At 51.8% G+C, this 26408-nt stretch overlaps 9 protein-coding genes and 2 non-coding genes across 11 annotated transcripts; 4 read left to right on the top strand and 7 right to left on the bottom strand.

The window, feature by feature from the left end:
- Positions 1-2134: 2134 nt before the first annotated feature.
- Positions 2135-2770, top strand: QC764_208322 (uncharacterized protein; the record flags this gene model as incomplete). The annotated part of the gene is made up of 1 exon (XM_062944542.1): positions 2135-2770. The coding sequence occupies one exon, from the start codon at positions 2135-2137 to the stop codon at positions 2768-2770; it is 636 nt and encodes a 211-aa protein (XP_062803378.1).
- A 576-nt stretch (positions 2771-3346) lies between these two features.
- QC764_208320 (uncharacterized protein) lies at positions 3347-4746 on the bottom strand (the record flags this gene model as incomplete). The annotated part of the gene is made up of 2 exons (XM_062944541.1): positions 4592-4746; positions 3347-4524 (listed from the first exon to the last, which is right to left on the bottom strand). Exons 1-2 carry the CDS (start codon positions 4641-4643, stop codon positions 3347-3349), a joined length of 1230 nt encoding a protein of 409 aa, XP_062803377.1. The 5' UTR covers positions 4644-4746.
- Positions 4747-5233: 487 nt separating this feature from the next.
- On the bottom strand, positions 5234-5321 carry QC764_0039550. Its single transcript has one exon. It is a non-coding gene; the product is annotated as a tRNA-Tyr (tRNA).
- A 124-nt stretch (positions 5322-5445) lies between these two features.
- Positions 5446-12641, bottom strand: QC764_208310 (uncharacterized protein). Its single transcript, XM_062944540.1, has 2 exons — positions 11382-12641; positions 5446-11324 (listed from the first exon to the last, which is right to left on the bottom strand). The coding sequence occupies exons 1-2, from the start codon at positions 12216-12218 to the stop codon at positions 5895-5897; spliced, it is 6267 nt and encodes a 2088-aa protein (XP_062803376.1). The 5' UTR covers positions 12219-12641; the 3' UTR covers positions 5446-5894.
- Positions 12634-14840, top strand: QC764_208300 (uncharacterized protein; the record flags this gene model as incomplete). The annotated part of the gene is made up of 3 exons (XM_062944539.1): positions 12634-13031; positions 13095-13932; positions 13994-14840. The coding sequence occupies exons 1-3, from the start codon at positions 12977-12979 to the stop codon at positions 14838-14840; spliced, it is 1740 nt and encodes a 579-aa protein (XP_062803375.1). The 5' UTR covers positions 12634-12976.
- Positions 14841-15274: 434 nt separating this feature from the next.
- Positions 15275-15348, bottom strand: QC764_0039520. Its single transcript has one exon. It is a non-coding gene; the product is annotated as a tRNA-Asn (tRNA).
- A 158-nt stretch (positions 15349-15506) lies between these two features.
- QC764_208290 (uncharacterized protein) lies at positions 15507-16223 on the bottom strand (the record flags this gene model as incomplete). The annotated part of the gene is made up of 2 exons (XM_062944538.1): positions 15507-15816; positions 15882-16223. The coding sequence occupies 2 exons, from the start codon at positions 16221-16223 to the stop codon at positions 15604-15606; spliced, it is 555 nt and encodes a 184-aa protein (XP_062803374.1). The 3' UTR covers positions 15507-15603.
- A 1053-nt stretch (positions 16224-17276) lies between these two features.
- Positions 17277-19325, bottom strand: QC764_208280 (uncharacterized protein; the record flags this gene model as incomplete). Its single annotated transcript, XM_062944537.1, has 2 exons — positions 18049-19325; positions 17277-17992 (listed from the first exon to the last, which is right to left on the bottom strand). The coding sequence occupies exons 1-2, from the start codon at positions 19280-19282 to the stop codon at positions 17277-17279; spliced, it is 1950 nt and encodes a 649-aa protein (XP_062803373.1). The 5' UTR covers positions 19283-19325.
- Positions 19326-19551: 226 nt separating this feature from the next.
- QC764_208270 (uncharacterized protein) lies at positions 19552-22270 on the top strand (the record flags this gene model as incomplete). Its single annotated transcript, XM_062944536.1, has 4 exons — positions 19552-19748; positions 19819-20212; positions 20263-20646; positions 20702-22270. The coding sequence occupies exons 1-4, from the start codon at positions 19612-19614 to the stop codon at positions 22268-22270; spliced, it is 2484 nt and encodes an 827-aa protein (XP_062803372.1). The 5' UTR covers positions 19552-19611.
- Positions 22271-23022: 752 nt separating this feature from the next.
- Positions 23023-24990, top strand: QC764_208260 (uncharacterized protein; the record flags this gene model as incomplete). The annotated part of the gene is made up of 2 exons (XM_062944535.1): positions 23023-23602; positions 23663-24990. The coding sequence occupies 2 exons, from the start codon at positions 23023-23025 to the stop codon at positions 24466-24468; spliced, it is 1386 nt and encodes a 461-aa protein (XP_062803371.1). The 3' UTR covers positions 24469-24990.
- On the bottom strand, positions 24539-26374 carry QC764_208255 (uncharacterized protein; the record flags this gene model as incomplete). Its single annotated transcript, XM_062944534.1, has 3 exons — positions 24539-25478; positions 25540-25714; positions 25774-26374. 3 exons carry the CDS (start codon positions 26372-26374, stop codon positions 24539-24541), a joined length of 1716 nt encoding a protein of 571 aa, XP_062803370.1.
- Positions 26375-26408: the final 34 nt, after the last annotated feature.

Below are 26408 nucleotides of genomic sequence, written 5' to 3'. Positions count from 1 at the left end.
CTCAGATGATTGAAATAGTAGTAAATCATGTATACGTATTCATCAACATGCTCATCGGGTAGCATCATGTCATAAATAGCACGGCACATTATCCCTTCACCATGGAACACATTTCTCCAATAAAAGCATGTGGCTGTACTGCATAATGTAGCTACCAGAGCCCCAGTCCCTACACTAACCGGCACAAATAACCCATAACCTTCTCCCTCGCAATAACTACCACTGTGTGTCATGGGGGTTGTTCTGATCATTTGCAGAAGAGCCGTACGAAGGTAACTGATAAAGATCGCGGTGTAGATCTACGTCGTATTGAGGCTCTTGCTCATCAGGGTTCACAACAGGAGGGCCCACAAAGATCTGGGCGCCGTATATCTCTGGAGAGATCATGTGTTTGCCATACCAGGCTTCATATTGTTGGGCAAAATGGGGTTTCTTGGATGTTTCTTGGAGGTAGAAGCCCTCGGGCTGTTTGTTTTCAAGAGGCTCCGGCCAGCTTTGGAAGTGTTGGTGCATATTCTTTTGTGATTGGAGTGGAAACTGGCCAGGTGGACCTTGCCCACCTGCCATCATCGGCTGACCATCTTTGGGGTTGCTCCAAGAGCCCATATCGATTATGCCCCCTGGTGTGGGTTCGGGCTGCCGTTCCTTTCGCTTGTTCGTCTTCGAAGACGATGGGTTAGGGTTGCTTGACATGTGGGACGATCGGGGTTTGTAAGAAGGGCCAGCTTCGGCGTGGGCGTACTCCTGACCTTGGCGAGGCGGGTGTTGTGCTTTCTTTTGCCTTGCCATCTTCACCGAAAGAACGGTTGACGAGACATGTGGGTGACTTTGGTCGCTGACAGGGGAATGCGAGACTGACTGTGAGGCCTTGTCTAGTGGCTATGCTGCAATGAAAAGGCGAAAGATAAAGGAATAAGTCTTGGGTCAATGATAGTTTGGTTCGCCAGTGGAAAATGACCGGTGGTGTGATACGGTGCCATATAGATATATCCCCAGAGAGCTAAATGGAAGTTCCTCTTGCCACTGTTAAACATCATCTGCCCTACGACAGATTACACTCCGTCAGCAAGCAGGCCTTGGTCGTGAGGAGGTCATTTTCGTTGGCAAGGATAACTGCACCATCCAGACTTCAGCGTCCTTCTCAAACGATCGATAGCGTCATTGCGGCTTCTGCAGTCCTCCGGTCGGCATCAGCGGTGTGGGATCTATCGTTGAAATAAAGATGACAGATGTTTGATGGAGCTGGGGCTCAAGAGGCTGACGTGGACTTGATCGGCGACACCATGATCGAGATTTTGACGCGCATGATGCGAGAGTCCAGATTGAGATGCCGGTACGACGATGTCACCTCCAAACGGGGACAGAGTGCATTGCACGACAAGTGTGTCTCCAGGAAAATGCTCGTTCAGCCAGGTAGGTAATAATTCATCCCTACCAGAGAGTTACACACCCCGCGTCCCCCACTATCGCTCGTGCCGTGAAGCAAGATGTGGTATCACAATCTTTGGACTTTGTGGCAGAATTTCCCAGCTGCTCGAAAATGAAGCAGACTCGACACGATCTTGGGGTACGTGACAACACACGAAACTTGGCTACGCAAACCATTTCGGTGACTGCGGGTACTGGTAAGCCCCTCTTCTTCCACTGGCTCAAGTACCTAGTCTGAGGAATTAATTACGGGCTTAAAAAGATGAGCGGCTCGAAAGGTGAGCCTTTTGTACCTGCCTGAGTGAAAAATAAAAGGGTAATCCCCCCTAAGTGGCTAGTAAGTGTTGCCTCTCTTCTGTTGAGCCTTCTATTCCTGGCTCACACCCCCTCTGGGTAGCTCTTTCCCAGTAAGCCGGGAATAGTGAGCTCAGACCTGAGCCGTTTGGGTATTTTGTACTCTGCTGAACATGTCGTCGAACGACATGATGGACACTGAGCTCCTCAATGGTCACCTTCTCGGCCGCCGTGATCATGGAGCGTTCCAAGTACTTAAAGACCTCCAGTCCTCTTTGAAGAGCCTTCCCACAACCATTCCAACCAGATTGTTATCGACACTGGTGCAGAATCTTGTGCAGCGCAACAGCATCCTGCAAGCTCGCAAATTGACAATACGTCTCCCGAAGCATCCAAAGACCTTCCCCTCAACATGTCTCGTTATGATGATGATGGTGGCTACGGCGTGACCCGCGCAGAAGACCCCTACGACGAGTGTAGCCCGTACAGATCCTTATACGAAGATGGAAATTGCCACAGAACTGTCCCCTCCCAGCCGGAATGGTGTTACAGTGAAGACCTTTCTTCTGACAAGGGCAAGGGCAAAGCCAGAGTCGACACTCAGCCACGGGGGGGTTCCTCCTCTGGCTCTCGATCATATGGAAAAAAGACCGCGGATTCGAAGTACGGCACAACACCTGTGTCCACCGATGTCCGCGATCACTCTCAAGGCTGGCGCTGGTCGGTACCTCCGTCACACCGACCTCTCCAATATCGCCACAAGGGCCACGCACAGCCTGCATCGACCGAGAAGCAAACCAAGCTTAACCCCTATACTGATGCTAACGGAACGACCTGGTACCCTGCCCCTGATGGGACCGTCTATGACTCTTGCGGGAACCGGTACTACATCGCTCATGGGAACTTCTACCCGTGCAATCTGTCGCAACCTGCCGGTGGGAACAACTTCGACTTGCAGCAGGCGCCAAATTATGGGCCTGTGGACTATGACCAAAGCGTTGCAGGCTCCCAACAGTATCAGTATTGGACCCGCGGATATGCTCAGTGATGGACTGAGGTGCACTTTGGGGTCCAAATAACATCGAGGCGGAAGGGAGTCCATGGCTATCACCATTGGCTTACCAGTTCCATCTTTCAAGCTTCAGCGTGGTCAAGCTGGCTTACCATGACTGGATCTGCCTTTCTATTTTGGGTTTTGTTTTGGGTATATGTTTCTGGTGCCACCTATCCGATTCTGCTTTCCTTACTTGATGTTTGACTTTGTTGACCAAGGGTCTGCCTTTTGCTTTCTTCTCTTTCCCCATTATCCAGATACAAAGGTTACAGAAGCGAAAACCAACGACAAACAACAAACTAACAAAACAAAACAAAGATGTTCGATTCTGTTTTGTGAGCGAGTATGAAGAATGACGAGAACCGTTTCGATATAGATCTTTTTGGCTAATCGTTAACATCAACTTGCTGGACAAGTGTACAACACACAGGCATCATCTTTCGCTAGGTAGTTTCATAACTTCAATAGTGCAGGACGTTTGTTATCTCGATGCGGATGACCACATTCAGGCAACTCGTGTATCTCAACCCCATCACTACCCCCAGAAACAACCACCACTCTCCTACAGACCTACTTCCCACCTCCCAGAACACCCCCCAATACTGGACTCAAAATCCCTCCCACCCCCTTTCCAACCTCCCCAACTGTCTCCCCCAACCCACCAACCAAACCCCCAACCACACCTCCCAAGTCTCCTCTTCCCAAAGCACCAGCAGTATTCCCAACCGTATTGCCCAATCCCCTCGTAACACCCCCAACCGTATCCCCCACCCCCCTCGTAACCCCCCCAACAGCACCCCCAACCCCTTTCGTCAACCCACCAACAGGTCCCCCGATCGCATTCCCTAGCCCGTCCGTAGTCTGATTGACAGTATCCCCTAACCCTCTTGTAACTCCCCCGACAGCACCCCCAAGGTTCTTGGTAGTGTTCCCGACAGTATTCCCGACACCGCCTGCAACTCCCCCGACAGTGCCATAGAGATCACCCCGACCGAGCGAGTTGGTAGTGCGGTTCAGGGTGTCAAGTGCATCAGTGGTCAGGCCGGACGCTGTCTGCCCAACTCCTTGCGTGACTCCCCCGACAGTTCTCCCCACGCCTTGACCCACGCCGCCGACGGTTCTCCCTACACCCTGAGCCACACCTCCAACCGTGGTGGAGAGCTGTTTGGTGAAGTTTGAGGTTGGGATGTGAGCTTCAGGGGCGTATTTTTTCTTTCGGGGCGTGGGACTCTGGGTTTGAGTAACGGCAGGAGGTTGAGGAGAGGCCTTGACTGGAGCAGCAGAAACAGCAGGCTTTGTCCTGGGCTGGGAAGTCGCAGTCTTTGGCATGACTGGGGAGGCGGCTGGGACTCGCGCAGCAGTGGGAGCAGGCCGGGCAGGGACAGGAGATCGAACGGCGGCGGTGGTCTTGACCTGTCCGATGGGCACCGACTTATTGACGCTGGACGGGCTGGACACCCCAAGAGCCTTCTTCGTATGAGCTGTCATGGTGACTGGTCTGAAGTTAGGCTTTGGGGAGGACTGTGTTGCCGGCGTGGATGCGACAGCCGGTGCCAGCTTCTTAGCCGCGGACCTCGCCTGGGCTGGAGTTTTGCTGGTGGCATAAGAGGTCACATCTTTAGGCTTGGTGCTTGCTGTTCTGGTCGGCTTGGTTGACGATGTTGTGGTAGGCTTCGAAGACGACGATGTCGTTGTCTTCTTGACAGCCTTGGAGACAGACGCAGCCGGTGCCTTCTTCGACGTCGATGCTGATGTGAGATGAACGAATAAGTTTCCCCTTTCAGGCAATGTGGATCCAGTTCAGGGGCCACTTACACGCCACCGCAACCGGCTGTTGCTTAACCTTGGCTTGGGTAGTGCTCGGCATTGTGCCTTGATGGATGATTGTCAATTTCCTTGTCGATATTAAGTCTGTAAAGTATCCAAAGAATGAAATGTGGCTGAGACAGACGTTGAAATACTCAAGCAAGAGACGAGCGAGTGTTGGGATGACGCCCATGCATTGACAGAAATCCAGATTCCTCGTACGACCCGTGACGTCAAGCCACAGTTCTCCGCATCGTTTGTCCGATGTGTCGCGTAAAGGTGTGGTTGTGAGCGACTATGAGTGGCTTGCCACAATAGGTGAAAAACGGACATCCTGGATCAAGACATCTGATTCGTTGGACAGCTACCCACAACGATGTCAGTGACCCCCTCCTTCGGACAGGTAGCCATCAGAGATTTGACATATCTCGACTTTGGCATGTGGCTGGAAGATTGTCAAAGTCGCCGGTTTTGTAATTGTTGCCTTTCTATCAGATATAGACAAAAGGTCGATGCTGCCCCATGAATATAAGCAAGCATTGACGACCTATAAGTAGCAAAAAGCCGGAGGGTAAAAAATATAACTCAGAATCAAACACCATGGTATCTTGACGAGAGAATGGAGAGATGAGGAAAAGCTGCAAAAGATAGTCCCCTCGACCGGAATCGAGCCGGTGACCTTTCGGTATCAATAAATTCCTTTACAGCCGAACGTGATAGCCAACTACACCACAAGGGGTTTTGATTGGTGGAGAAGCTTTTAAGAGGTGGGGTACATAAGGATCTCCTTTGTAGCTGTTACCGTATCCCTGAATCGCATGTGCGCTGCATCCATTATGAGGAAAAAGAGGGCTGATATTATAGCCAGTTACTTGTCATTCTATGCCGAGCCTTCTAACCTTTGTTCTAAACCATTCAACCTGTCAGTCCTAGCTAAAGATAGACAGCATAAGTTCGGATAATACTCTATTCAGAGCCTTCTAGCATCTTAATCTAAGCATAAAGAATACAACAAAAGCTAAGATTGTTGGTGAAAAGAAATAGCAAAAGCTCGGATTAATAGAATTTTTTTTTAACCTCCTGCCCCATCCGTTTTAAACACCCGTCTTCGTCCACAAAACATGCACGCTTTAAACAATCAGACGGCTGCTTGGAAGGATGAATTGAAACGCGGCGATATTGTATGACAAAAGAGCCCTGTGAAAGCGACGGACCATGCCCATGTAAATATAAGATGTAATCATTGAATATAACCCCATCCATCTGCTCAGGTTAGCCTTACCTTCCTCGATACCATCCAATTCACGAACCCTTAAGACCCGCCATCCAAAGCAACCAAGTCCAAAATATACTTCTTCCCCCAAGCAATCGCCACATCCAGCGCACTCCTCCCCTTCACATCCTCCTTCAATGGATCCGCCCCCATCTTCAAAAACGCTTCAAAAAGCTGTTTATCATGCGGCATATGCTTCACATCCGACGGTCTCCCAGGATGTGTCGCCAGGATTCCATCCCATCGTCTTTTCACACAGTGACCAGCAATCCTATGCAAGACCGTCTCCCCCTCCCGATTGGAAGCCCATATATCAACACCACTGTCTGGCGGGAAAAGCTGTTTGTACCGCTTCAAATGGCACGCCACAGGATCATACTCATCCTCATCCCCTGGGTATTTACGCGGTGTCCATGCGTCTGGAGACACTACAAAAACGTGCAACGGTGTGTTTCCATCTCGGTCGGGTGCGTTGATTGACGCTCCTTCCTTCAGACACCTTTTCCAGAGCGCCAGGCAATCATCAAAGTAGGTTGTTGAATGGGGGATTGGGTTCCAGTCCCATGCTCCATCCGTTGGATCGGCAAATGACCGAGCCGTCTGAACACACTGTGCCGCAATGTGGTGAAGAGTAAAAGAACCACTCGGGTCCGGTTCGAGAATGTCGGCTCCTTTGTCGCAAAGAAACTCGCACACTCTCGGCCGGAGCAGCTTGAGGGCATAATGAAGAGGCGAAAACCCATTGTTATCCTTGGTCAAGAGAGTAGAAGCAACACCCTCGTCCCTCATAAAATGAAGAATCTCATCCTCCGTGCTCGCTTTATTTTGCAAAAGATGATGAAGAGACGTCTGGCCAGCATTGTCAACAGCGGTAGCATCAGGTTTGATCCCCAAGTTCAATCTCAGGGTTTGCAACGGTAGCCAAGCCGGCTTTAATCCATCCTTCAAGTCATGAGGCCTCCATTCGATAGCTCGTCTGCAGGCCGCCATCAAGATCGTTTGACCAGACTGACAGGGACGATTGAAGTCAATCCGTGAGACACAGGGTTCCTGCAACAATGCCTCCACGATCTCCCGTTTTGCGAACTCGAAGAGATAATGACACACCGTCTCTTCGTCGTTTAAAGGGAGGTACAGATCCGCCCCATGTTCGACCATAATGCGCACCATTGACAAGGTTACAGGTGACCTAGCAAGGGGCCAACAGGAAACGATGGCCATGAACCAAAGCAGACAACGTCGTCGAGGCTTTGTCTCATCAATCGGGTTGCCATTTTGGGGGAATATGATCGGTCCTTCATCATAGACCGTATTGACGTCAAGTCCATGCTCCAGCAGTACTTCGAAGGCTGGAAGGTTGTGGTACCGTACGGCTTCAAACAGAGGGCTTCTGACGCCAACCAGGGCACTTGCCCCCTTGGAAAGAAGCTCTTGGATAATTTCGCGACTTGTTGATTGATCAAAGTGCATGCATGCCTTATGGATCGCGGCAAGGCCCTTTTCATCCAGGAGATCAGGATCGGCTCCATGATCGAGAAGGATTCGGACAGCGTCGAGACTCCGGTTATCACTGAACCGGTCTGGTCCGTGCCGATGATAATTCTGAAATTCACCGCAGGCAGCAACGTGAAGAGGTGACTCGCAAGTCTCGTTAAGCGCATTGATGTCGGCACCGGTGGCGAGCAGGTAGCGGATAGCATCCAGCTTCCACCGGAAGTCTACAACAGCAAGTCGATGAAGTGCTGTACCACCAGAAATTAACTCTCCCTTTTTCCGGTCAACCATGATGCACCGTGTGTTGGCATCCACCTGAGGCGTTCCCAGCAAGTATCTTAACAACACCATGCTAGGACGCTGTGATTCACAGATGATCTGTAGAGGGGTAAGGGCTCGCGTGCCAAAGTAACGTCCCACCCAGGTCGACATCCAGGAATTTGTCGTTGACTGGGATCGCACCGTTTGAAGATAAAGCCTGAGGTTGTCAGGAGAGCTGTAATAATGAATCAGCCCGGACACCTGCCTCGCCAACAGTAGATATTCGGAAGATTGCATCATCTCCAGGAGCACCTGGTAATATCTGCCATCATGCCGGTTATTGCTGAATCCGTGGTTGATCAGACTTGCTGCATCGTCGGGTGTAAGAAGCCGCAAGTATCGGCTGGGATTGTCCAAAAGCAATTCAAGCACAGGCTTCCCTGATCCATCCAGATATTTGTCGAGACGCTGATTTAACAGTGGGGAGGCCACATCAACTCTGGCAGTTTCCCTGCTGAGGTCATCGCTTGACAGAGTCCTCCCTGAGTTGACCGACATGTTATGCTGGGCATAGAATGCGTGAATGAACTCGGTACAACCTATGTCAATAGCCATCTGCAAAGGCGTTGCTGTCTCGCGTGAAGCACAACCTTTAGCGTCTGCACCAGCATCCAAAAGCATCTTGATAATGATGTTCATGGCTGGGAAATAGAAATCATCGACACCACCAAGATCAGGATCTCTTTTGTATCCAGACAAGTCCCAGAGCGTTAGTTCTGTCCTGAATTGAGCGCACAAATGCAGTGGCGTATGACCATGCAAATCTTCCACATTGACGTTGGCTCCAGATCTCAGAAGAATATCCACAGTTTCAACTTCTCCGCTAACGCAAGCATAATGTAAGGGGGTCCTCCCTCCGTTATCCTGTTTGTTGATCATGTTGAAAGCACCATCCGTGTTGCTGCTCTCATCCCCAAGCAGCCCAAGTACGCGGCTCACGACATCGGCCTTCCTGGCTCGGCATGCAAGGTGTAGGGCATTTTGCCCATCAGCAGTACGCGAAAATAAGCTTGCTCCAGCAGCGAGAAGTATGGCCAGGTCGCTTTCTGACTTTGTACAAGCCAAGTGAAGAGCATTGAAGCCATTCTTATCAGGAATTTCCAGATTGACCGAACCCACCGCGTCAAAAAAGAAAAGTTTTGTGTGGATGAAGAGGTGGCCATCCTGCTGTCGACTTTTCCCATGCTGTAGATGCACATGAAGAGGAGTCTGCCCAGAGGTATTGGTAGCATCTGCGGATATTCCGAGGCTAATCAGCCATTGTACAAAGTCAGGCTGGTCTCCCTGACCTCCGTACCACGTAGCGACAAGATGAAGCAAAGTATCACCCTCCAGAGTGGTAGCAAGAGGGTTGGCACCACGTGCAATAAAGTGTTCCAGCTGAGACCGTTCCACCCGGCCAAGTTTGCACAAAAGATGCAAAACATTGTTTCCATTGGCATCCACCACGCTGGCCTTGGCTCCTGCCAGCTCAAGAGCTTGAAGCAAGTCATCGTACCTGTAAAAGCGCAGGTATAATGGCCGGCCACCTTCCGGTGTGATGTTCGGATCCATGCCTTGCGCGACCATGATCTTGAGATATTGAATGCAGCTCTCCCTGGTGGGCCATTTGCCTGATAAAGCAAACCAACATCGCTGCTTCAGTGACTCGTCCTTGCAGAGGGAGAACAAGGTCTGGAACAGTCCGGGATTTTGATACATTACCGCCTCCAACATGGTTTTGCCCTTGTAGAATTCGTAACTGGGATCAAGGCCGCCTCGCACAAAGTACTCTATGAACCTGGACGACAGAGCTTCGCTGTCAGCCAAGTCAGCCGACGCGACCTTCCCAGGAGGGCGGAGTGTGTCCAGAGACCGTCTTTCTTGTTGGCCCTCTTCATGTTCCAAAAGAATTCTCATGGCCTCCAGGCTTTCTTGATCTTGTCCCAAGGCATAATGCAATGCTTTGTTACCGTTCGGGCAGGTTGCCTTGATATTTGCTCCCGAGGCCAGTAATGCCCTCAAAGCAGGCACGCACGGTGCTGTCGATGAACTGAATGGAAAGCTACACGAGAATGACGCTGCCAAAAGTAATGCAGTTACTCCATCGCCGTTTAGCTGTTCCATATCAGCGCCTGCATCCAAAAGAATTCGAAGGATGACCTGACAAGCTGCATCATTGTTGTAGTTCCAACTCTGCACCAAGCGATGCAAAGGGGCTAGTTTCGCATCTAGATACCAATAGGACTGGAATACGAGTTTCGTTCCTTCATCCGTGTCTTCATCGACCTCCTCTACCGCCGGCCCGCCGTAGTCTGTTGCGAGTGATGCCAATACTGATAGGGCCTTGGAATCGGCACCATGATCAATAAGGGCTTGGACCAAGTCGGTATTGGTATTCCCACACGCAAAGTAGAGTGCAGTTGCTCCACTGTACGAAGCATCCACTGGAATAGACAAGTGTGCCAAGACTGCAGCCGCAGCCTCAGTACGATCGAAACGACAACATTCGCAGAGCATCTTCTCCAACGCAGACGGCGCGCAATAGGGAATCAGCGCCTCCAGTGTCTCCAGATGGCCATATCGACTTGCATAATAGATTGCACATTCGCCTGGCCTGTTTTCTCGCAAATCTCTTCCAGCGTCATAGTAGTCGGGGTTTTCATCATCCTCGTTCGTTGTTGGTGTGTCAGGCTCAACCCCCGCTTGAAGCAAAGTCGAGACCACATCAGCGTGGTTATAACGTGCTGCCAGGTGAATAGGCTTTAATCCGTATATATCTTCAGGGTTCGGATCGCTGCCGTATTGGATTAGGAGTGAGGCAACCTTGCCGTGACCTTTTTCTGCCGCCCTGTGCAATGGCGTTCGACGGTCGCTGGCGATTGACGAAACAGACATCTTTTGTTCGTTTATGAGCCAAAGGCAGAACTCGTACATCCCAGCATGTGCTGCGACATGTAAAGCAATGGGAATCCCTTCAGAGGGGTTGCCGGTGTCCAGATACCACGGAGGCACTGTCCACTGCCGAAAGGCCAGGTTATCGGGCGTCAGAAAGCACAAAATGGTGTGAAAAAAGCCGTGGTCTCTCGCATCATATCGGCTCGCGTGATACACCCAGTTCTCCATAGCATAATCGAAGAATGGATGGAGTAAACAGACATTGCGGCGATCGTCAGATTGCTCGCGGTATGACCTGCGTTGTTTTACGCTTGGGAGTGGAAGCGATTGAACATACCCCAAGCATCGAAGAGCCACGTTCTTGTGGGCAATTGTTGAGTCAATGACTGGAAAGGCCGAAGAAGGCTCAGTTCCACTTGGGCTATTTCGGCCGTCACCTCTCAGAAACTCGGTGAAGGAGTGGTGGATAACTTGGAGAGTCTCGTTTTCCAACACCTGAATAAGTGGCCCACAGCAGGTACTAATGAGCTGTTTCCAGTGTGTCAAAGGTTCATTAATGGTGCTCAGACATCCGGCGAGGCTGGCGAGCTCAGTCAGTCGCAATGGACGTGACGCATGGGTGATAGTTTCCAAGACAAAAACCTGGAACTCGAGGTCGACCTGGCTCTCCTGACGATGTTTCTGCAACAAGTTGGCGTATGTTTCCTCCAATCCAATGGGGAGTGATGCTTCCAGAGCACAAATGTCGACTTGGTCCTGCCTAGACAGAGCCTCTTCCTGCTTGCACGTCAGTAAACTAGGTAGCAAGGTAATAATCGCCTAGAAATGACTCACCATCTGGTCCATGGTCAACTTGGCATAAAGAAACAATCCCCCCGACCTTTTAGCAACCAGGTCAACAAGCTGGTTCTTTTCCACAGCATTGTTCATTGTGGAGAGCTTTTCAAGCCGACAATTGAGATATGAAACAATGTCAACATCCACCAGATGCCGTTGCAGACTAATGTGCACAATCGAGGTGTCTCGCAACGCGCTCTGGAGATACTGTTTTGGTCTACTTGTCAGGAGAAGCTTCAAGGAGCCTGGGCGGTGCGTGGCGAGGCGGTTGAACTTGTCGAGGAATGGTCTGCTGTCCGTGTTCATCTCATCCAGGGCATCAGCAACACAATAGAGTCTTGGGACGCAGGATATTCCGCTGAGGAAATGGTCAAAAAGATCATTGTTGGAGATGATTGCCAGGTCAGTATTCAGCTGTGATTGGAGTGCGAGCTGGAGCTTGGGAGAGAAGGGCAAAAGTTGCGCAAGCCAATCTTGGAGAAGAGCGCGAGGAGAATAGTTGGCAGCAACAATGTTTCGGAAAAAGAAGAAGAGTACCGGGCAGTTCTCTGTCGTCTCTAGATGCCTGATGATGCTCGCTGCCATGACAGATTTCCCTGCTCCCGGAACGCCCTTGATCCATAAGCTGCCATGATCTGGTGAGCCGTGCCATTTTTTATACTCGTCTGTTTGGCAAAGCCACAGGCCTGTGCCGGGTGCTTGAGACGACAGGTGACGATAATATTCGCCCGATTCGGCTGTGTAGTCGGTTGGCTGGAGCCAGTCGCGTATCCGAGCCACGACTTCAGGGCCCAATGCTGTGTCGCTGTGCTCGATAACATCGTAGTCCTCCATGTCGATTGTCAACGGCGTTGTGTGTTTGACGGAGGGGTCAAGTGTTGTCGGTGGAAAGCCCGAAGATTTTGCTGACCTCCACTGATGAGTCAAGGATGGCGAAAAGCGGTGCTGTTGGCTCCAGTACACGAATCATGTTGGTTGGGCGGTGGTGACCGAGGCGATGTAACAATTGACCAGGGTCTGAGGATAACAAATCTACGGGACGCGATGGTGTGGAAGGAAAATAGATCGCCATCATGAAAGCTCATGGACGGCTAGGTGAAATTGTCCAAGAATTCTTAAAAGGGGTGTAGAACCATCTTCCCAAGCAGGTGAGTAGGTACAGGGCAGCCTCAGTGAGCGGCACATGGAACCTCTAGAGCTTCTGTGGTGCTAACAGTGGGGTAAGGATCTCGATGTCCGGCACCCCGCCCGCCAGAGTCACTACACGATCTCATTACCTTGACACTTCCTGTCATCGAAGTTGACACCCTCCGCTGTCGCCATCCTGTATACAATACAATCAGCATTTACTCATCAATTCAGTCCAATCAAAATGCCATCGCTTGCGCCACCGATCTTGGTTGACTTTGGCGCCGCTCCAAATCGTCAAAGACACCACAGCAGCCATGACGCAGGTGATTCAGCCACGACCAACATCTCAACAACTCCTTTTATCTTGCATGTTTTGAGACGAGATTTGCTCTTTTCTTACACTGACACAAGGCGCCGTTGATGCCTTTCCAGAAAGTTCGTGATAGCTGCTGTCCGTTGCCATGTCCAAAGGCCCGATAAAGAAGAGAGTCCTGGTTGTTGGGGCTGGTGCTGCAGGTACAGTAACACCAATCGAATCCACATGTTGTTTTTGTTCTCCTTGATTTGACAACTTCTTAGGCATGTCCTGTGCTCATCACCTCACCCAACACCCAGACAAGTTCGACGTTACTTTGATCGAAGCAACCAACTACTGCGGCGGCCAGGCCTTCTCGATCCCCATTGACAAAGACAAGCACGGTGCCTCATGGCTGAACCAAGGCGTCCAAGGTGGCTCTTACATCTTCCATCACACCATGACAATGTTTGCCCGCCAGGGTCATGTTGCCAATCCTGTCAAGCTGCAAGTGTCTTTCGGGAAAGGAGATCGGTTCTGGACCAATGTTTACCCCACCAAGCTGCTCGAGAAACACCAGAACGAGATTCGTCGTTTTGTCCAGATGCTTACTCTGACTCGTTGGTTTGAGATATTCTTTGCCCTGCTCCCCATCAAATATCTCATGAAGCTCTTCATGTTCAGCTACGAGTTCGCCAATGCCGTTGCTCTTCCCATGGTTGCCCTATTCCTTGGAACTGGAAACTACACACCCGAAGTGCCGACCATCATTCTCGAACGGCTGTGCACCAGCCCAACCTACGGCATGTGGTATCCTCCGGACAAGGAAAGTATAGCGAGCAACCTTCCTCCGATGGTCGTCTTTCCCAACTTCAGTCAATTCTACGAAGACTGGAGAAAAGACCTCATAAAGAATGGTGTGAAGGTTCGTCTGTCGACAGAGCTCACCGAGACCCTCTATCGGGACAAGAATGGCGTTGTGGTAAAGCTCATCAAGCGAAATCCAGCTCCTGACAACTGCAGCCCATCCGGTGCTTGGACACCGGAGGATTACACTGCCAACGCCGACCCCAGTGCCGAGGAAACCAACGAACACTACGATGAGGTCGTCTTCTGTTGCCTGTAGGCTCAACCTCCCCTCGCCATCCTCACCCTGTCACTAACATGTCTTCCCCTCCTCCAGCGCCGACACCGCAAACCGCCTCCTCTCCAAATCCCGCACCAAATGGGAACGCCTTATCCTCCCCCGCGCTATCTGGTCCAACGATCTAACCATCACCCACTCAGACACGTCTTACATGATCAAGCACTACGAAAACTTTTTCACCCCCGACCAAGCCGTCACCACTCTTTCCGGAACAGACCACTCCACTCGGGTGGCCATCGCCCGCGGTGACTACGGGGAGATGAACAGCTTCAAACCAATGTACTACATCAAGCCCTACCCTTCTGACATGTCCAAGCTGGAAATGTCGTTTGACTGCACCAACTACCAGGCTCAGTTTCCGCCCTCTGTCCCGTTCGAGAACCACGTCTTCCAGACGATTTTCCTCAACAAGGAACGTGATGGGCATCTCTGGACTGATAATGAGATTGACCAGACGAAAATTATCCGCAAGGACTGGTGGCATCAGCTTTGCCATTCGTGGACTCATTACCTGCTTGTTGTGCCGTGGTTGTGGCCGTTGCAGGGGAGAAGGCATGTCAGGTTTGCGGGTAGCTGGACGTTGATCAATGCGCATGAGGTTGCGGTGATGAGCGGGATAGCGGCTGCGGTTGATCTGGGGGCGGAGTACCCGAGGGATTTGGAGAGGGATGGGTGGGCGTTGTTGTGTTTTAGGCTGTATTACTTGTTGGTGTATGGACGGTGGTATAGGAGGAGAAATAGGAGTAAGACGTCGACTGGGGAGGGGAGTGGTTGGGCTGGGGGGTTGTATGGGAGTGTTTATAAGGGGCCGGGGGTGGTGGATGAGGAGAGGCAGATGTGGAGGAGGGAGAAGGAGGGGGAGGGGGTGAATGGGGGGAAGTGATGGGGAAGATTACGGGGGAATATGATATGTCGGATGAGAATGAGAGATTGTGAGATTGACATGTGTAGAAAGAAAGGATAATGCAGCTATGGGATCCTTTGTCTGTACCTAGTATGTAACAGACGAATGACGTATAAGGTTTTGGTGAACAGGATATCGTCTTGCTGAAAGGTAATAATAGAAGCCACATATTACACACAAGCAACTGGTGCCCTTGTTTACACATCGAGCCATGATTAAGTCCATGTGAAGCTGGGATAAAATCTCTTTCATGCTGGAATGAAGTACGCCTTAAGTTGGGATGAAGTCCACCGTAAGCTCAGACAACAAGACAAAAATAAAACCCAGAAGATGGTTTATGCTAATCAGGCGACATGATGAGACCAAAACCATGAAAAAAGAACTCGAACCACTACAAATGGTTCCAACTCAATCTCCTCCGGGAAGGCTCGAACTTCCAACCTCCTGATTAACAGTCAGACGCGCTAGCCAATTGCGCCACAGAGGATATTCCTGCTTATTGTTTTCTCCATTCCAATTTTGCGCTTTTATCCGGGTGCTTGTGGAGTGTGTGGACATGTGTCTTTTTCTTTGCACTCCGCGGGCTCCACTTTTGACGGTTGCTCCAGACTACGTATCCACAATAGGGGTTTCAGGGGGAACAGCAACGAGGCACAAGTTGGAGAGAGGAAAAAGGTAGGTGGGTAGGTAGGTAGGTAAGGTGTGTTTTATGTACATGATTCCCCAGTTTGTTGTGGGTGCTTTATTCAATGGGAACCGGAGTCAAAATCGGCCCTCCTCGCAGCGGCGCCCAGGTAAGCCAGACGTACTTGCCCGTCTCCCTGTATGTGACAAAGTGAATTTCTTGGGGACCTTCCTCTTTGAGAGGGGGGTTGTTGCCAAAGGTTGCCATGAGGCCGTACTGGCCTGCGCGGAGGGAGTCAACTCCGGGAATGGAGTTGGGCCAGGGCCAGAGCTGTGGATGGCGTCAGTTTATGCATCGGGGGTACGGAGCTTGGTGGTGGTAGTATAGAGACTTACACCAAAGAGAAAGGGAGTCGCGTTTTTGTCACAGTAGAATTTCGCGCCGTAGATGGAGCAGGGTCCAGCCGAAGTGAATAGTTGGAATGTCTTCACGCTGTAGCCAGTTGTGAGCTCCTTGGAGACAAACGTGCCGCATTGGCTTTCGTTCGTGGTCCAGAGGCCGGTGTTGGTCAGGCACCCAAGGTTTGAGTGGTCGCCCTGGTTCCAGAGAGTACGGACCTGACCGGCTCCAAAGAATCCTTGGCCAGCCGGTGCAATTCCGAACTTTGGGGCTTCTGCTTCTGGAACAGGGGCCGCGGTGGCAAGACCTGCCAGGGAGAGGACGGTGGAGATGCGCATCTTGAGTAGCAGTCGATCAGCCAGGCAAGGTAGTAGGCACCGGTAGTAGTGTTGCTAGCGAGCGGAGCAAGAGAAGTGACAGGTTGTGGAGCATGATGTCAGTCTCCGGGGCATGGGGCAAGCGTGATTTATATCTCTCGGACGAGCCTGCAAGATAAGTGACGCCTCATTTACCCCGGACTTGGGTTGGTGAAAAGAATCGCGATGCCGTGATGCCGTCTGAACCCCGGACTGAACGTGCATTACCGGGAATTGACAGCTGTCTCCCTTCCTGGTTCATGGAACTCCAGGGTAACTCCTCATCTCTTGACTTCCTGCTCGTTGTAGCCGTCATGCATGGCAAGGCGGTGCCCAGATGGGTTGACGATCCATTCTGCCGTGCCGTCTCTTGGTACTGCGACGTTGAACCTGCCAGACTTTTTTCCGAGAGGCTTACCTACAGATTAGGTTATTGCGGAAGATGCGTCCCTTCGACTTAACCGACCGAATGGACTAGTACGCCGCAAATATGGCAACTTTGGGTCATGCTACCCCGCCCGTTAGCACCACCATCCGCAATTGGGGAAATGCCGGCGCTTTGATGAGTGGAATTCTGGTCAGAAGGGTCGCAGTAACGCGTGGCACTTTCTGAAATCTTGTTAACTTTGAAAATGGCGCGCTTCAAGGACTCGTTTGTAAGAATTTGCAATCGTTCTTCTGTGGCTGCCAAGAACAAGGTGATAAAAGCTTTCCTTGGATCGCCTTCCTCTTCGGCCCAACTGTGCCTTAGCGAAGAGGTCCGCAACGTCGTACTCCGTTCCTGATCTTGCATGGTCGGTTTGTAAGGGTAGCGTAATCCATCACGAACTGGGTTTGCGCTTTCCTAACCTGGCATCGAGGTCTTGAACTTGAAGTTGTCTTTGCTGTCGTTTATGTTTCCGATGGCCGACTATCTGGATTCGGAAAGAAGAACCCGCAACAGCAGAAACCGGCCGAGGCAAACGGCTATCTGGCTCCGCCATCATCGGACGAATTCCCGGTTCACCCTGGCGTGGCGCTCTGAGCCCAAAAGCCTCATGAAAATGAAGATCGTACCATGCCAACGAAACTCGATCTGCCTTGGGGAAGAACTGAAAGCTCCAGTTCAAAGAGAGGTCGTCCTAAAAACTCGACGGTCCGTATCTTGCATCGCACCTTTATTCGAGGGCTGTCGTGTTCGGCTCTGATGTCTGGCTTGGTGGCCAGCAAAGATACCCATGTCCACGAATACGTCGCATAAAGAAACTCGGCGGTAGTCCGCAAACGCAAATTTTCCAGATCAAAAAGCTCTAACTCCTTGCCATGTGCAGCTCTGACAACTTTGTCCCAGTCCATGATTGCAATAAAAGGCTCAGGAGATCGATCCCCACGGTCCGGAGCACATGACTTTCCCCATGACAAGGCAACTGCACCCATGCCTTCAAAGTGAAGAAGAACAGTGCCGAAGAGCGCTAGGTAGTTCGTCATAGGTTCTTGATTGTCCAGAAACCGCTTGGGCCAACTATCGAGCGTGATAGATGGGGCGTAAACCCGATTCTTCGTGACCTGTAACATATGAGGATAGGCACCAGAAGAAAATCTCATTGTGTCTGGCATTTCAAGCTTGATCCTCATTCCTGGAGTAGAGAGAGAGCTTGAAGCTGGTTGTCCAACACCATACGAGATGCTAGACAGGATTTGAGGAGGCTCAAAGTAAAGACGGATCGTCTCGAAGTAGACTTTGTTGAGATCATAGCGCAATCGGTTCGACACTAGGCACTTTCTTGATAAGCTTTGTGGTTTCAAGGCCGTAGAAAAAAGTACTTACCTCCATCAACAGCAGTTGACCATTCTATCAAACCTTGGTCGTTAATGGGAGTGATTCGGTGTAGCCCGGATTTGGGTGTTCGGTAAAATGTGCGGGACTTGCTGTCAATCTTGCGGAGGATTATGGCCGGATGGCTGGTGAAGTCGGACCGATAGATGCAGTTCAAGATCGCCAAGTAGCGCGTAGTGTCTTCCTTGCCCTGCCTGATCAGTGGGCAAAGAAGCAACCCGGCCTCGACGGCCTTTGGAGAAGGCGATAATTCGAAAAACGGAGTTGCGCCTGATAGGAGGGGACCATTGTTCAAACTCTGTATAATTTCCGATGAGGCATAGCATCGAGGCGAATCTGCTAGTAGCGAACTGCTATCCGAGTAAAACTGTCGTTCAAAGGCAAGAATAGACTGATCGTTGGACGTCTTTAGTATTTCCTGCTGAAGCCGGTGGAAGGCACTGCGCCCTTCTCCGTACAGCATTGGCATGTTGACCCCAAAGAGACCCAGAAGAGAGTATGCTTCGTCCTCTTTTCTTGTGGTGAATCGGTAAGCAGCCCAAGACATGATTTGTCCTACGCTACAGGCCCTCAAAAGCTTGTCTAGGGCGTGTGTTGGTTCGTATTTGTCGAGCCCTGCCCTTTTACTCCGCCGTCTCACCAGTTGTGAGTCTGGCTTTGGCGAGAACCAACGAAGAATTTCGGCGGGAATTCCCGTTACCTTGCTGATGGTGTCGGCCAAATCTGTGAGCTCAGAGATGTCTGCGATGGGGGTGCCGCGAAGGAGCTGTCTGCTTCCCAAGAAACACCATTGGCTATCATAAAAGCGCACGTCTCGCGGCGCAATCAGCTCTTGAAGCGTCCAGCCCCGAGTAAACCAGCGGCTGTTCTCAACTTCCACCGATGGCTCTCCTGGAACATTGACGTCGGAGAGGTAGGCATAGCATCTGTCTGCCCTGTGATACCATCGGAACATGGAGTTGATTGCTTCCGAGAGCTCGGCACTACTGGTCTTATCGATGCAGCAGGTATCAATCCACATGTAGTTGTAACCATCTTGGCGAGCACGCTCACAGCTCTGGCTGACCTTGCGAAATCCCTTCTTGTGGACAGGAAGCAGCTGTTGTGGGTCGCAGATATCGGCGAAGAGGACCTCATCCTCCCCCCAAGTGTGTGACAAAATAGCGTAAATGGGCGTGGACCATGGCGATTCCAGTCTCAGCGTCGTGGTGTTTATTAAACGCATTGTGGTCAAAACCTAACTCGGAATGCTGTCGTGGTCCCGTCGCCGTCGTTGGGTCGACCGTTGGGCACCTGGCTGATGTCAGTAACGATCCGTCAACTGCCCGGTCGGCCATAATCTCTTGGCAGCCGAAGTGGCCGAGAAACGCGAAGAAGTGGGCCCATTTAACCCTGTTGTAGACTGCATACGCTTTGTGATTGGTCGCTTCACAGACCTTCGGACTTTAACAAACATGCGGGTCTTTGACAAACAACTTCGCAAGTTCGTCTCATCCTCACTCCAGCAGAACTCCAATTCATATTCAAATAGCGAATTTGACACAAGTAATCAAAATGTCGCGCTCTCTACCGCAAATACCGAGTCTTAATACGGGGTTAAACGCCTCGCAACACCAAGAGGATCTTTCCTCACTCTTGGGCGACCTGTCCCAACCAGCACGTGTGAGAAGTTGCGTGACATGTCGGGCGAGGTACTGTTCAAATACTTTGCTGAATTCCTGAACTCTAATGTCCTTTTTGACAAAAGCTAACTGCCGCCAGAAAAGTAAAGTGCGACAAACTGTCTCCATGTTCGAATTGCAAGCGTTATGGCATTGCTTGTGTTCTGGCTCCGTACCGCCCACCTCGATGGGCCCGGCGGGCCGCTCCTGGTGCCAGTAGCTGTACCACTAGTCCACCAAGCACAGCACCACCCCAGACACCAGTCATGAGCAGCCTACCAAACACAAGTTCGCAAAAGGCAGATGCAACTCATGTCATGCAACGGTTAGAAAAGCTCGAACAGCTCGTTAAAGACCTGGGTGGTGAAGCCGCTATTCGCAACGCCAACAACCCGTCCAAGTCACCTGTTGAGATGACCCAGCAGTTATCATTGGATGATACAAACCAACAGGACCATGTGAGAAGTGGCATATTCTCGAGAATCTATGACGAGGTGAGACTGAGAGACCAGCTACGTCGAGACAAGAATGCTGATAGCAACAGCTTGACCTCCTACGGTCTCAAACCGGAGCATTGCACCAAGAAGACCCAAATAGCTCCGACTCGGATCCCGAAGATGCATTTCGAAATGCCAATACTGCGGCTACTCAAGTCTCATCGCCGAGGCACACTGTTTTTCTAGGACAAAGTCTAGGGTCTAGCGGAGCATCCATCTATCACTTGTATCCAGCTCCAGCGCAGGTACCTTTTTTGCTTGGGGTATTTGGTGAGAATGTCAACAGCTTGATGCAAACTGTTCATATGCCTGCCGTCAAACAGCTTCTATTACCGAAGCATGATGGAGCCCCACCAGTACTTGGACCGGCGCAGGAAACCTTGATGTTTGCCATCTACTTTGCGGCTGTCACGTCAATGGAAGAACCAGATGTGAGCATGACCCTCTTTGTTATTTTGAAAATATTTATGTTGATGCTTTTTACAGGTAGCAGGGAATCTCGGGTCTACCAAAGATGAGCTCACACGAAAGTTTCGTTCCGGTTTTGAGCATGCTCTTGCAAAAACGAACTTTCTCGGCTCGCCCAGCCTCATTGTGGTCCAGGCGCTTCTCATATTTCTTTTGTTGGTCCGCTGCAACGACAGCCCCAGGTTTGTCTGGATGATGACTGGAATTGTGATCCGGATGGCCCAATCTCTTGGCCTCAACCGGGATGACGCTAAGATGAAAGGCCTTTCACCGTACGAAGCTGAGATGCGTCGCCGAGTTTGGTGGGGTGTTTGTTTCCTTGATGCCAGGACATCGGAAGATCAAGGCACCGAGGTCACAATATCCCATGGTACTTTCGACACAAAGCTTCCCCTGAATGTGAACGACTCAGATATCAGCCCGGATATGACGGAACTTCCCGCGGAACGGGAGGGCATGACAGACATGAGCAATGCTCTGTACTGCTATGAGGTGTCTAACATGATGCGCCGAATGATGAATCCAACAGCCGATGGCATCAGAGATATGGACCGGATTCTGGACGAGCTCTACTCAAAATTCGACCAGCGTTATATCCGACATCATCAAGCTGGGGAGCCTGATATCAAGTACTGGATTGGAATTACCGTTGCACGTCTTGTTGTCGCAAAGGTCCGGCTCATACTTCACTTTCCCGCACTCCTCTCCTCGCCAAACAAGCAAGATATGCCCATAGAGGTCCGCGACAAGCTCCTACTGTCAGCGATCGAAATCACGGAGCAGAATCATGCTATCAATACCCAGACAGAAATCAAGGGATGGAGCTGGGTATCGCATTCTTATACACATTGGCATGCTATCATCTTCATTCTTCTTGAGATCACGCAAAGGCCTTGGTCGCCGACCGTTGAGCGCGCATGGTTGGCTCTTCACAGCGAATATCTGGTCCCCAGCAAGTCGAGCCTAGAAAGGGGCCCGAGGTTTTGGACACCACTACGCCGGCTGATAGCCCAAGCACGAAAACATCGGGAAGCTGAGCTTGAACGTCTGCGGAAGGATCCGGTCAGAGCAAGGTTACTAGAAGAAGAAGATGCACGACGAACGCCCTTCGCAAGTGATGGGCCGTTTCCAGACTCACTCAGTGCCCAATTATTTCGGGAACGATGGCAAGGGCTTGTGGCGGCCAAGCCCGTTGGTATATCCTACAGCAGACCTGAAACATCTGGCATCGAGACCTCGTTCGGCGGAGCGAATTTGGGGGGATTTGGTCACACCAACAGCAACCAAGCTCCAAGCGGCTTCAGCTTTGGCTACCAGGGGATTGCATCGACACCGAGCCCTCTTACCAACCCATCAAATACTCCCAGTGTTTCCACAGCAGCCTTCGCTAATATACCGTCGTTCCCAATGCCGAACATGGCTATTGATCCCCAACCTTGGATGGGGGTCAGTCCAACCTTGGCAGGAGATATAACTGGCGAATTTCAGCCAGGCATGGATATTGATGACAACGTGGACTGGTGGGAATGGCTTGGAAAAGCCGGTGTCATGGACCCCCATGGAGATCCCGGCGGAGACGGGATATGACGCGGCTGAAAGGTTCATATGTGAATGTAACCACACAGCCCGATAAGCCTACGTATGGCATCTAAACCGTAATAGCGACAATATAAGGTACCATTGGTCATCTATGATATCCAACCTCTGAGGTGAGAGACAACGACCCATTCCTGAGCTCTTTGGGCTCATCAAAGTTGCGGCTCCCGAGGTCCTGTCAACTGGACCCCCACCTTTCGTCATTAATGTCATAGTGGAAACTCCCCCACATCCTCCACCACGGCTCGGCTCGCATATCACGTTTTTAGCGACCTTCTGGGACCCCGCACCCCCAACCTGTTGGTGACAACACCACTGTTTCACAGCGTGGTGGAAGACATGTATTACTGGCTCTCTTTCTGCAACTACGGCCGCCCGACCCGACAGCTTTGATGATCATCAGCTGTTTTCTCACGCCAGGAGCTCCTTGTGAACACGGCACAGAGGGCAAAATGCGGAGAGAGAATCGTCGACTGTCTGCTGAGAAACAGTGTTTCTGTGGTGGTCCGGGCCGTCGGCTAGAGGACAGGATGGACGATCCTATTGTCACCATCTGATCGGATGTCATCCGAACTAACGCTCACCTAACGCTCCCGGAATTTCCGGGTTTGGCACTCACTGTCAGGCTTATCGCGGCAGAGCTAGCCGGGATTCCTGCATTGCCGCGCTGGCCCCCTTCTGCCGGCGTTACACCCTTGGTATTGCGAGCGCAAAGTAAAAGGTGTTGGGGGTCTGACTGCAGGATGAATTTGCCCAGTTCTTTTCCTCTCGTCAAACACCAAAAATTGGGCTGTGGTGTAGTGAACGAGCGGTCGAGACATCTTGTGTCAACAATGGCAGAGCCTACAAACACTCCCATGCCGGCAAGCACTCCGGTACCGGCATCAACCCCGCGGTCAAGCTCCCCGCTGCAACAGTACTCAATCCCTAGCTTGACACCCAATGCGACGACAGCCACGATCCCTCTCTGGCCGTCAACCACCTCCTCACCAGATACTGCGACTCGAAAACCACAACGACCGATAGTCCTCCATATTGGCGACCCGATCAAGTACAACCCGGACACCTACGCCGAGTTCAACGCTGCCTTTGAGGTTATCCGGCCCCCCACCCCCGAGCGCGAAAGAAACGAGCTCATCCGCGCCCTGAAAGAGGAAAGATGGGGTCACTTTAGCGCCATATTCCGTCCATTCTGGGGCACAGGAGGAGAGATGGGACGGTGGGATGCTGAGCTCATTGACCTGTTGCCTTCGTCGGTCAAAGTTTTTGCGAGCGCGGGCGCCGGGTTCGACTGGGCGGATACCAAACTCCTGGGAGAAAGAGGTGCGCTTTCTGCTGCTGGGTAGAACTTTCCCTAACCGCAAGCTGACTGGAAGAAAACAGGGATAATCTACTGCAACTCGGGCCTCGCCGCGGCAGAAGCAGTAGCGGACTTTTCCGTCGCCATGATCATCTCGACCTTTCGACACCTCCCGTGGTGCATGAACGCCGCTACGTTTCCCCACCTAACGTCCTCGAGCGATGCCAGGAGTACCTTTCGGGAATGCCACGCGAGAGCCACGGCTGCTAGTCACAACCCACGAGGGCATACGTTGGGGTTGATCGGGTTTGGGAATATAGGGCAGCAGATAGCTGCCAAGATGGGGAATCCGGCCTTTGGGATGAAGATTGCTTACTATGATGTTGTGAGGAAACCTGCTGCTGTCGAGTCTGAGCTCAGAGCTACATTCTACGAGAAGTTGGAAGGCCTGATGAAGGTATCGGACTGCGTGGTGTTATGCACGCCTGCTTCTGCGGACGGGAGACCGATCATCACTGCTGAGACGTTGGGCTACCTACGGCCAGGGACGAGGTTTGTGAATATTGCACGGGGGTCGCTTGTGGATGAGGAGGCGTTGGCGGATGCGTTGGACAGTGGAGTGGTAAGGGCTGCGGCGTTGGATGTTCATATGGATGAGCCCAGTGTGAACGAGAGACTGGTGAGGATGGTGACTGGCTTAGGGTTTGATGACAGAGGCCAGCATCCGGGGAGGGTAATGTTGACGTGTCACAACGCTGGCGGGACGGTGGAGACGCATGTTGGATTTGAAGAGTTGAGTATGAGGAATATCTTGAGAGTAGTGAGAGATGGTGCAGAGGCGGTTACGCCGGTTAATTTGCATTGGTTGAGGGAGAAGAAGGGGGTGTAAAGGCTGGAGGTCATCATGCGAAGTCAAGCAGGAAACAATGTAATCCCCTTATCTTATCTTGCCGTTTTTTTCAGGCGTGAGTTTGGCTACCTACTCTTGGCTCTGGTATTATGGGCGTCTCAGCTGGATTTGCACTCTGTCTCTCTGCGTCACACTCCTCCGACATCTCAGCCCTGTTCCTGTTCTGCTGCTCGGCGCAACTGCCCATCATCTCGGCTGGATTACCGCTCTGGCCTTTTGCTACGTCATCACTGTCTAACTCGGAGAGCTGGGGCTGTTCTTGCTGCGGGGGGGTGTAGGGTTGGTAGGGTTCCTGCCCCTGAGCAGGACGGGTGGTATACTGCGATTCAAAATGGGAGTTCTGCGTGTTGGGGGTGCCGTGGGGGTACAACCCCACACCAGGATCACCGCTACCGGGTCCGTAGAAAAAGTAGCCTTGCTGCTGCTGCTGTGTTTCGGGTGGTTGTTGTTTGGAAGGGTCGTATTGGGGGGAAAAGTATGGGTCGCCGCCGATTGGGGGGCTAATGTTGGAGAGGTAGGGGGTCGAGGAGGGGAGGGTTGAGCTACCTGGGAGGGAGAGGAAGTCTGGTCGTCGGGGGGGGGAGTAGGGTTGTTGATTGGGAGTAGGGTTGTTGTTGGTTGGGACGGGGGTGTAATTTTGGTTGGTGGGAGGAGGAGGGCTGGGAGGGGACTTTTTCTTACGGCGCTGGTGAAGGAAGAAGATCGCTGCTGCGATAAGGGACAGGAAGGCTACCCCGCCTATGACACCGCCGGTTATGGCGTCGGTGTTGATTGCTGATGGGTCGGGAGGCCGGGGCGTGGGGTCGGGGGGAGGTGAGGTCGTAATTGAGGGTGGCTCGGTTGAGGTGCCGCTGGTGGAGGCGTCGAGTACATTTCGCGGGACGTCCAGCATGGTGATGATTGTTGAGCTTGGATGGCAGAAGAACATGCTTTTGGGTTGGGGGTCGGGCCAGAGGTACATGACACATGCAGGGTTTGTTGACGATGCGCTGGTGTTCAAGAAGCGTTAGCTGCTGCTGGTCATTCGTGACGTAAAGGCGCCTGACTTACCAGCACCCAGTTTCGGGGTTTTCTGCGCTCCTATCGTCGCATAGACCCTGCTTGTAGGCTGAGTAGTCGAAACAGACGCTGAAGAATGGCCCTGTCTCGCCTGAGGAGAGGCACGCAACGACGTTGTTGGTGTTGGTGGTGCATGTTTCTGAGTTGGGGCATACCCAGGGGTCAACTGAAATAGGGGCTTTGTTAGGGAGGCTCAGGGTGAAGGGTAGACAGAGGACAACTTGCATTCGTCTGAGGTAAAATAGCCGCACGTCTTCGAGTTCAGATACTGAGTTGTCTGCCGCTTGGCCTTTATCCAATGTTCACTTCTTCTCATCAACTCGATGAAGCTGATGTCTGGTCCATGGTTTGGGAGGGGTGGCTCGGTTGGCTTTGGCGACCAACCTTTGGTGTCGTCTGGTGATGATGTTGCTGTGGCCTCAGGCAGGCCATAGTTGTTGTGGGGACCATCGGGCTTTTGGCCAAGCCAGTGGGCAAATGCCAAACGGAAGAAAGTTAGTTGGATGCAAAGCAGGGCCTTCATGGCCATCATAATGGTGTTGGGGTGCCGCTTGTTGTCGTCGAAAGACCGTTGCGCCGAAGGGAAAATGGAGTTGGTGATCCAAGCCACTGGCTGGCGGTCTGGCCCGTCTTCGGTGACAGTTATTAGAGACAAGAGGCAAAGGAATCTTTCCCAAGAAAGCAGCAGGGTTACAACAATGGGGGCGGAGAGCCGCAGAACATGACCTCCTTCGATGCATGGCCAAGCTGGGGCATTCCCAGAATACTGGCGGCAAGCTGCGGATGATGTGTTGTACTCAGGTCTCCAGCTACAAGGGGGAACCATGGCATCGGAAGCAGGTTGGCATTGCACAAGTAGG

The sequence above is a fragment of the Podospora pseudoanserina genome, chromosome 2 (genome assembly GCF_035222485.1).
Source record: "Podospora pseudoanserina strain CBS 124.78 chromosome 2, whole genome shotgun sequence".
In the NCBI taxonomy this organism is placed as follows: domain Eukaryota; kingdom Fungi; phylum Ascomycota; class Sordariomycetes; order Sordariales; family Podosporaceae; genus Podospora; species Podospora pseudoanserina.
The sequence above is the reverse complement of the archived record's forward strand: the minus strand, read 5'-3'. Positions and strand labels throughout refer to the sequence as shown.

Excerpts from the sequence above, each read along its gene's own strand:
- QC764_208310 (XM_062944540.1), bottom strand. The coding sequence starts at position 12,218 with ATGGAGGACTACGATGTTATCGAGCACAGCGACACAGCATTGGGCCCT. Across the intron at positions 11,325-11,381 it reads AGTTGACCATGGACCAGATG|GAAGAGGCTCTGTCTAGGCA; the intron begins GTGAGTCATTTC and ends ACGTGCAAGCAG.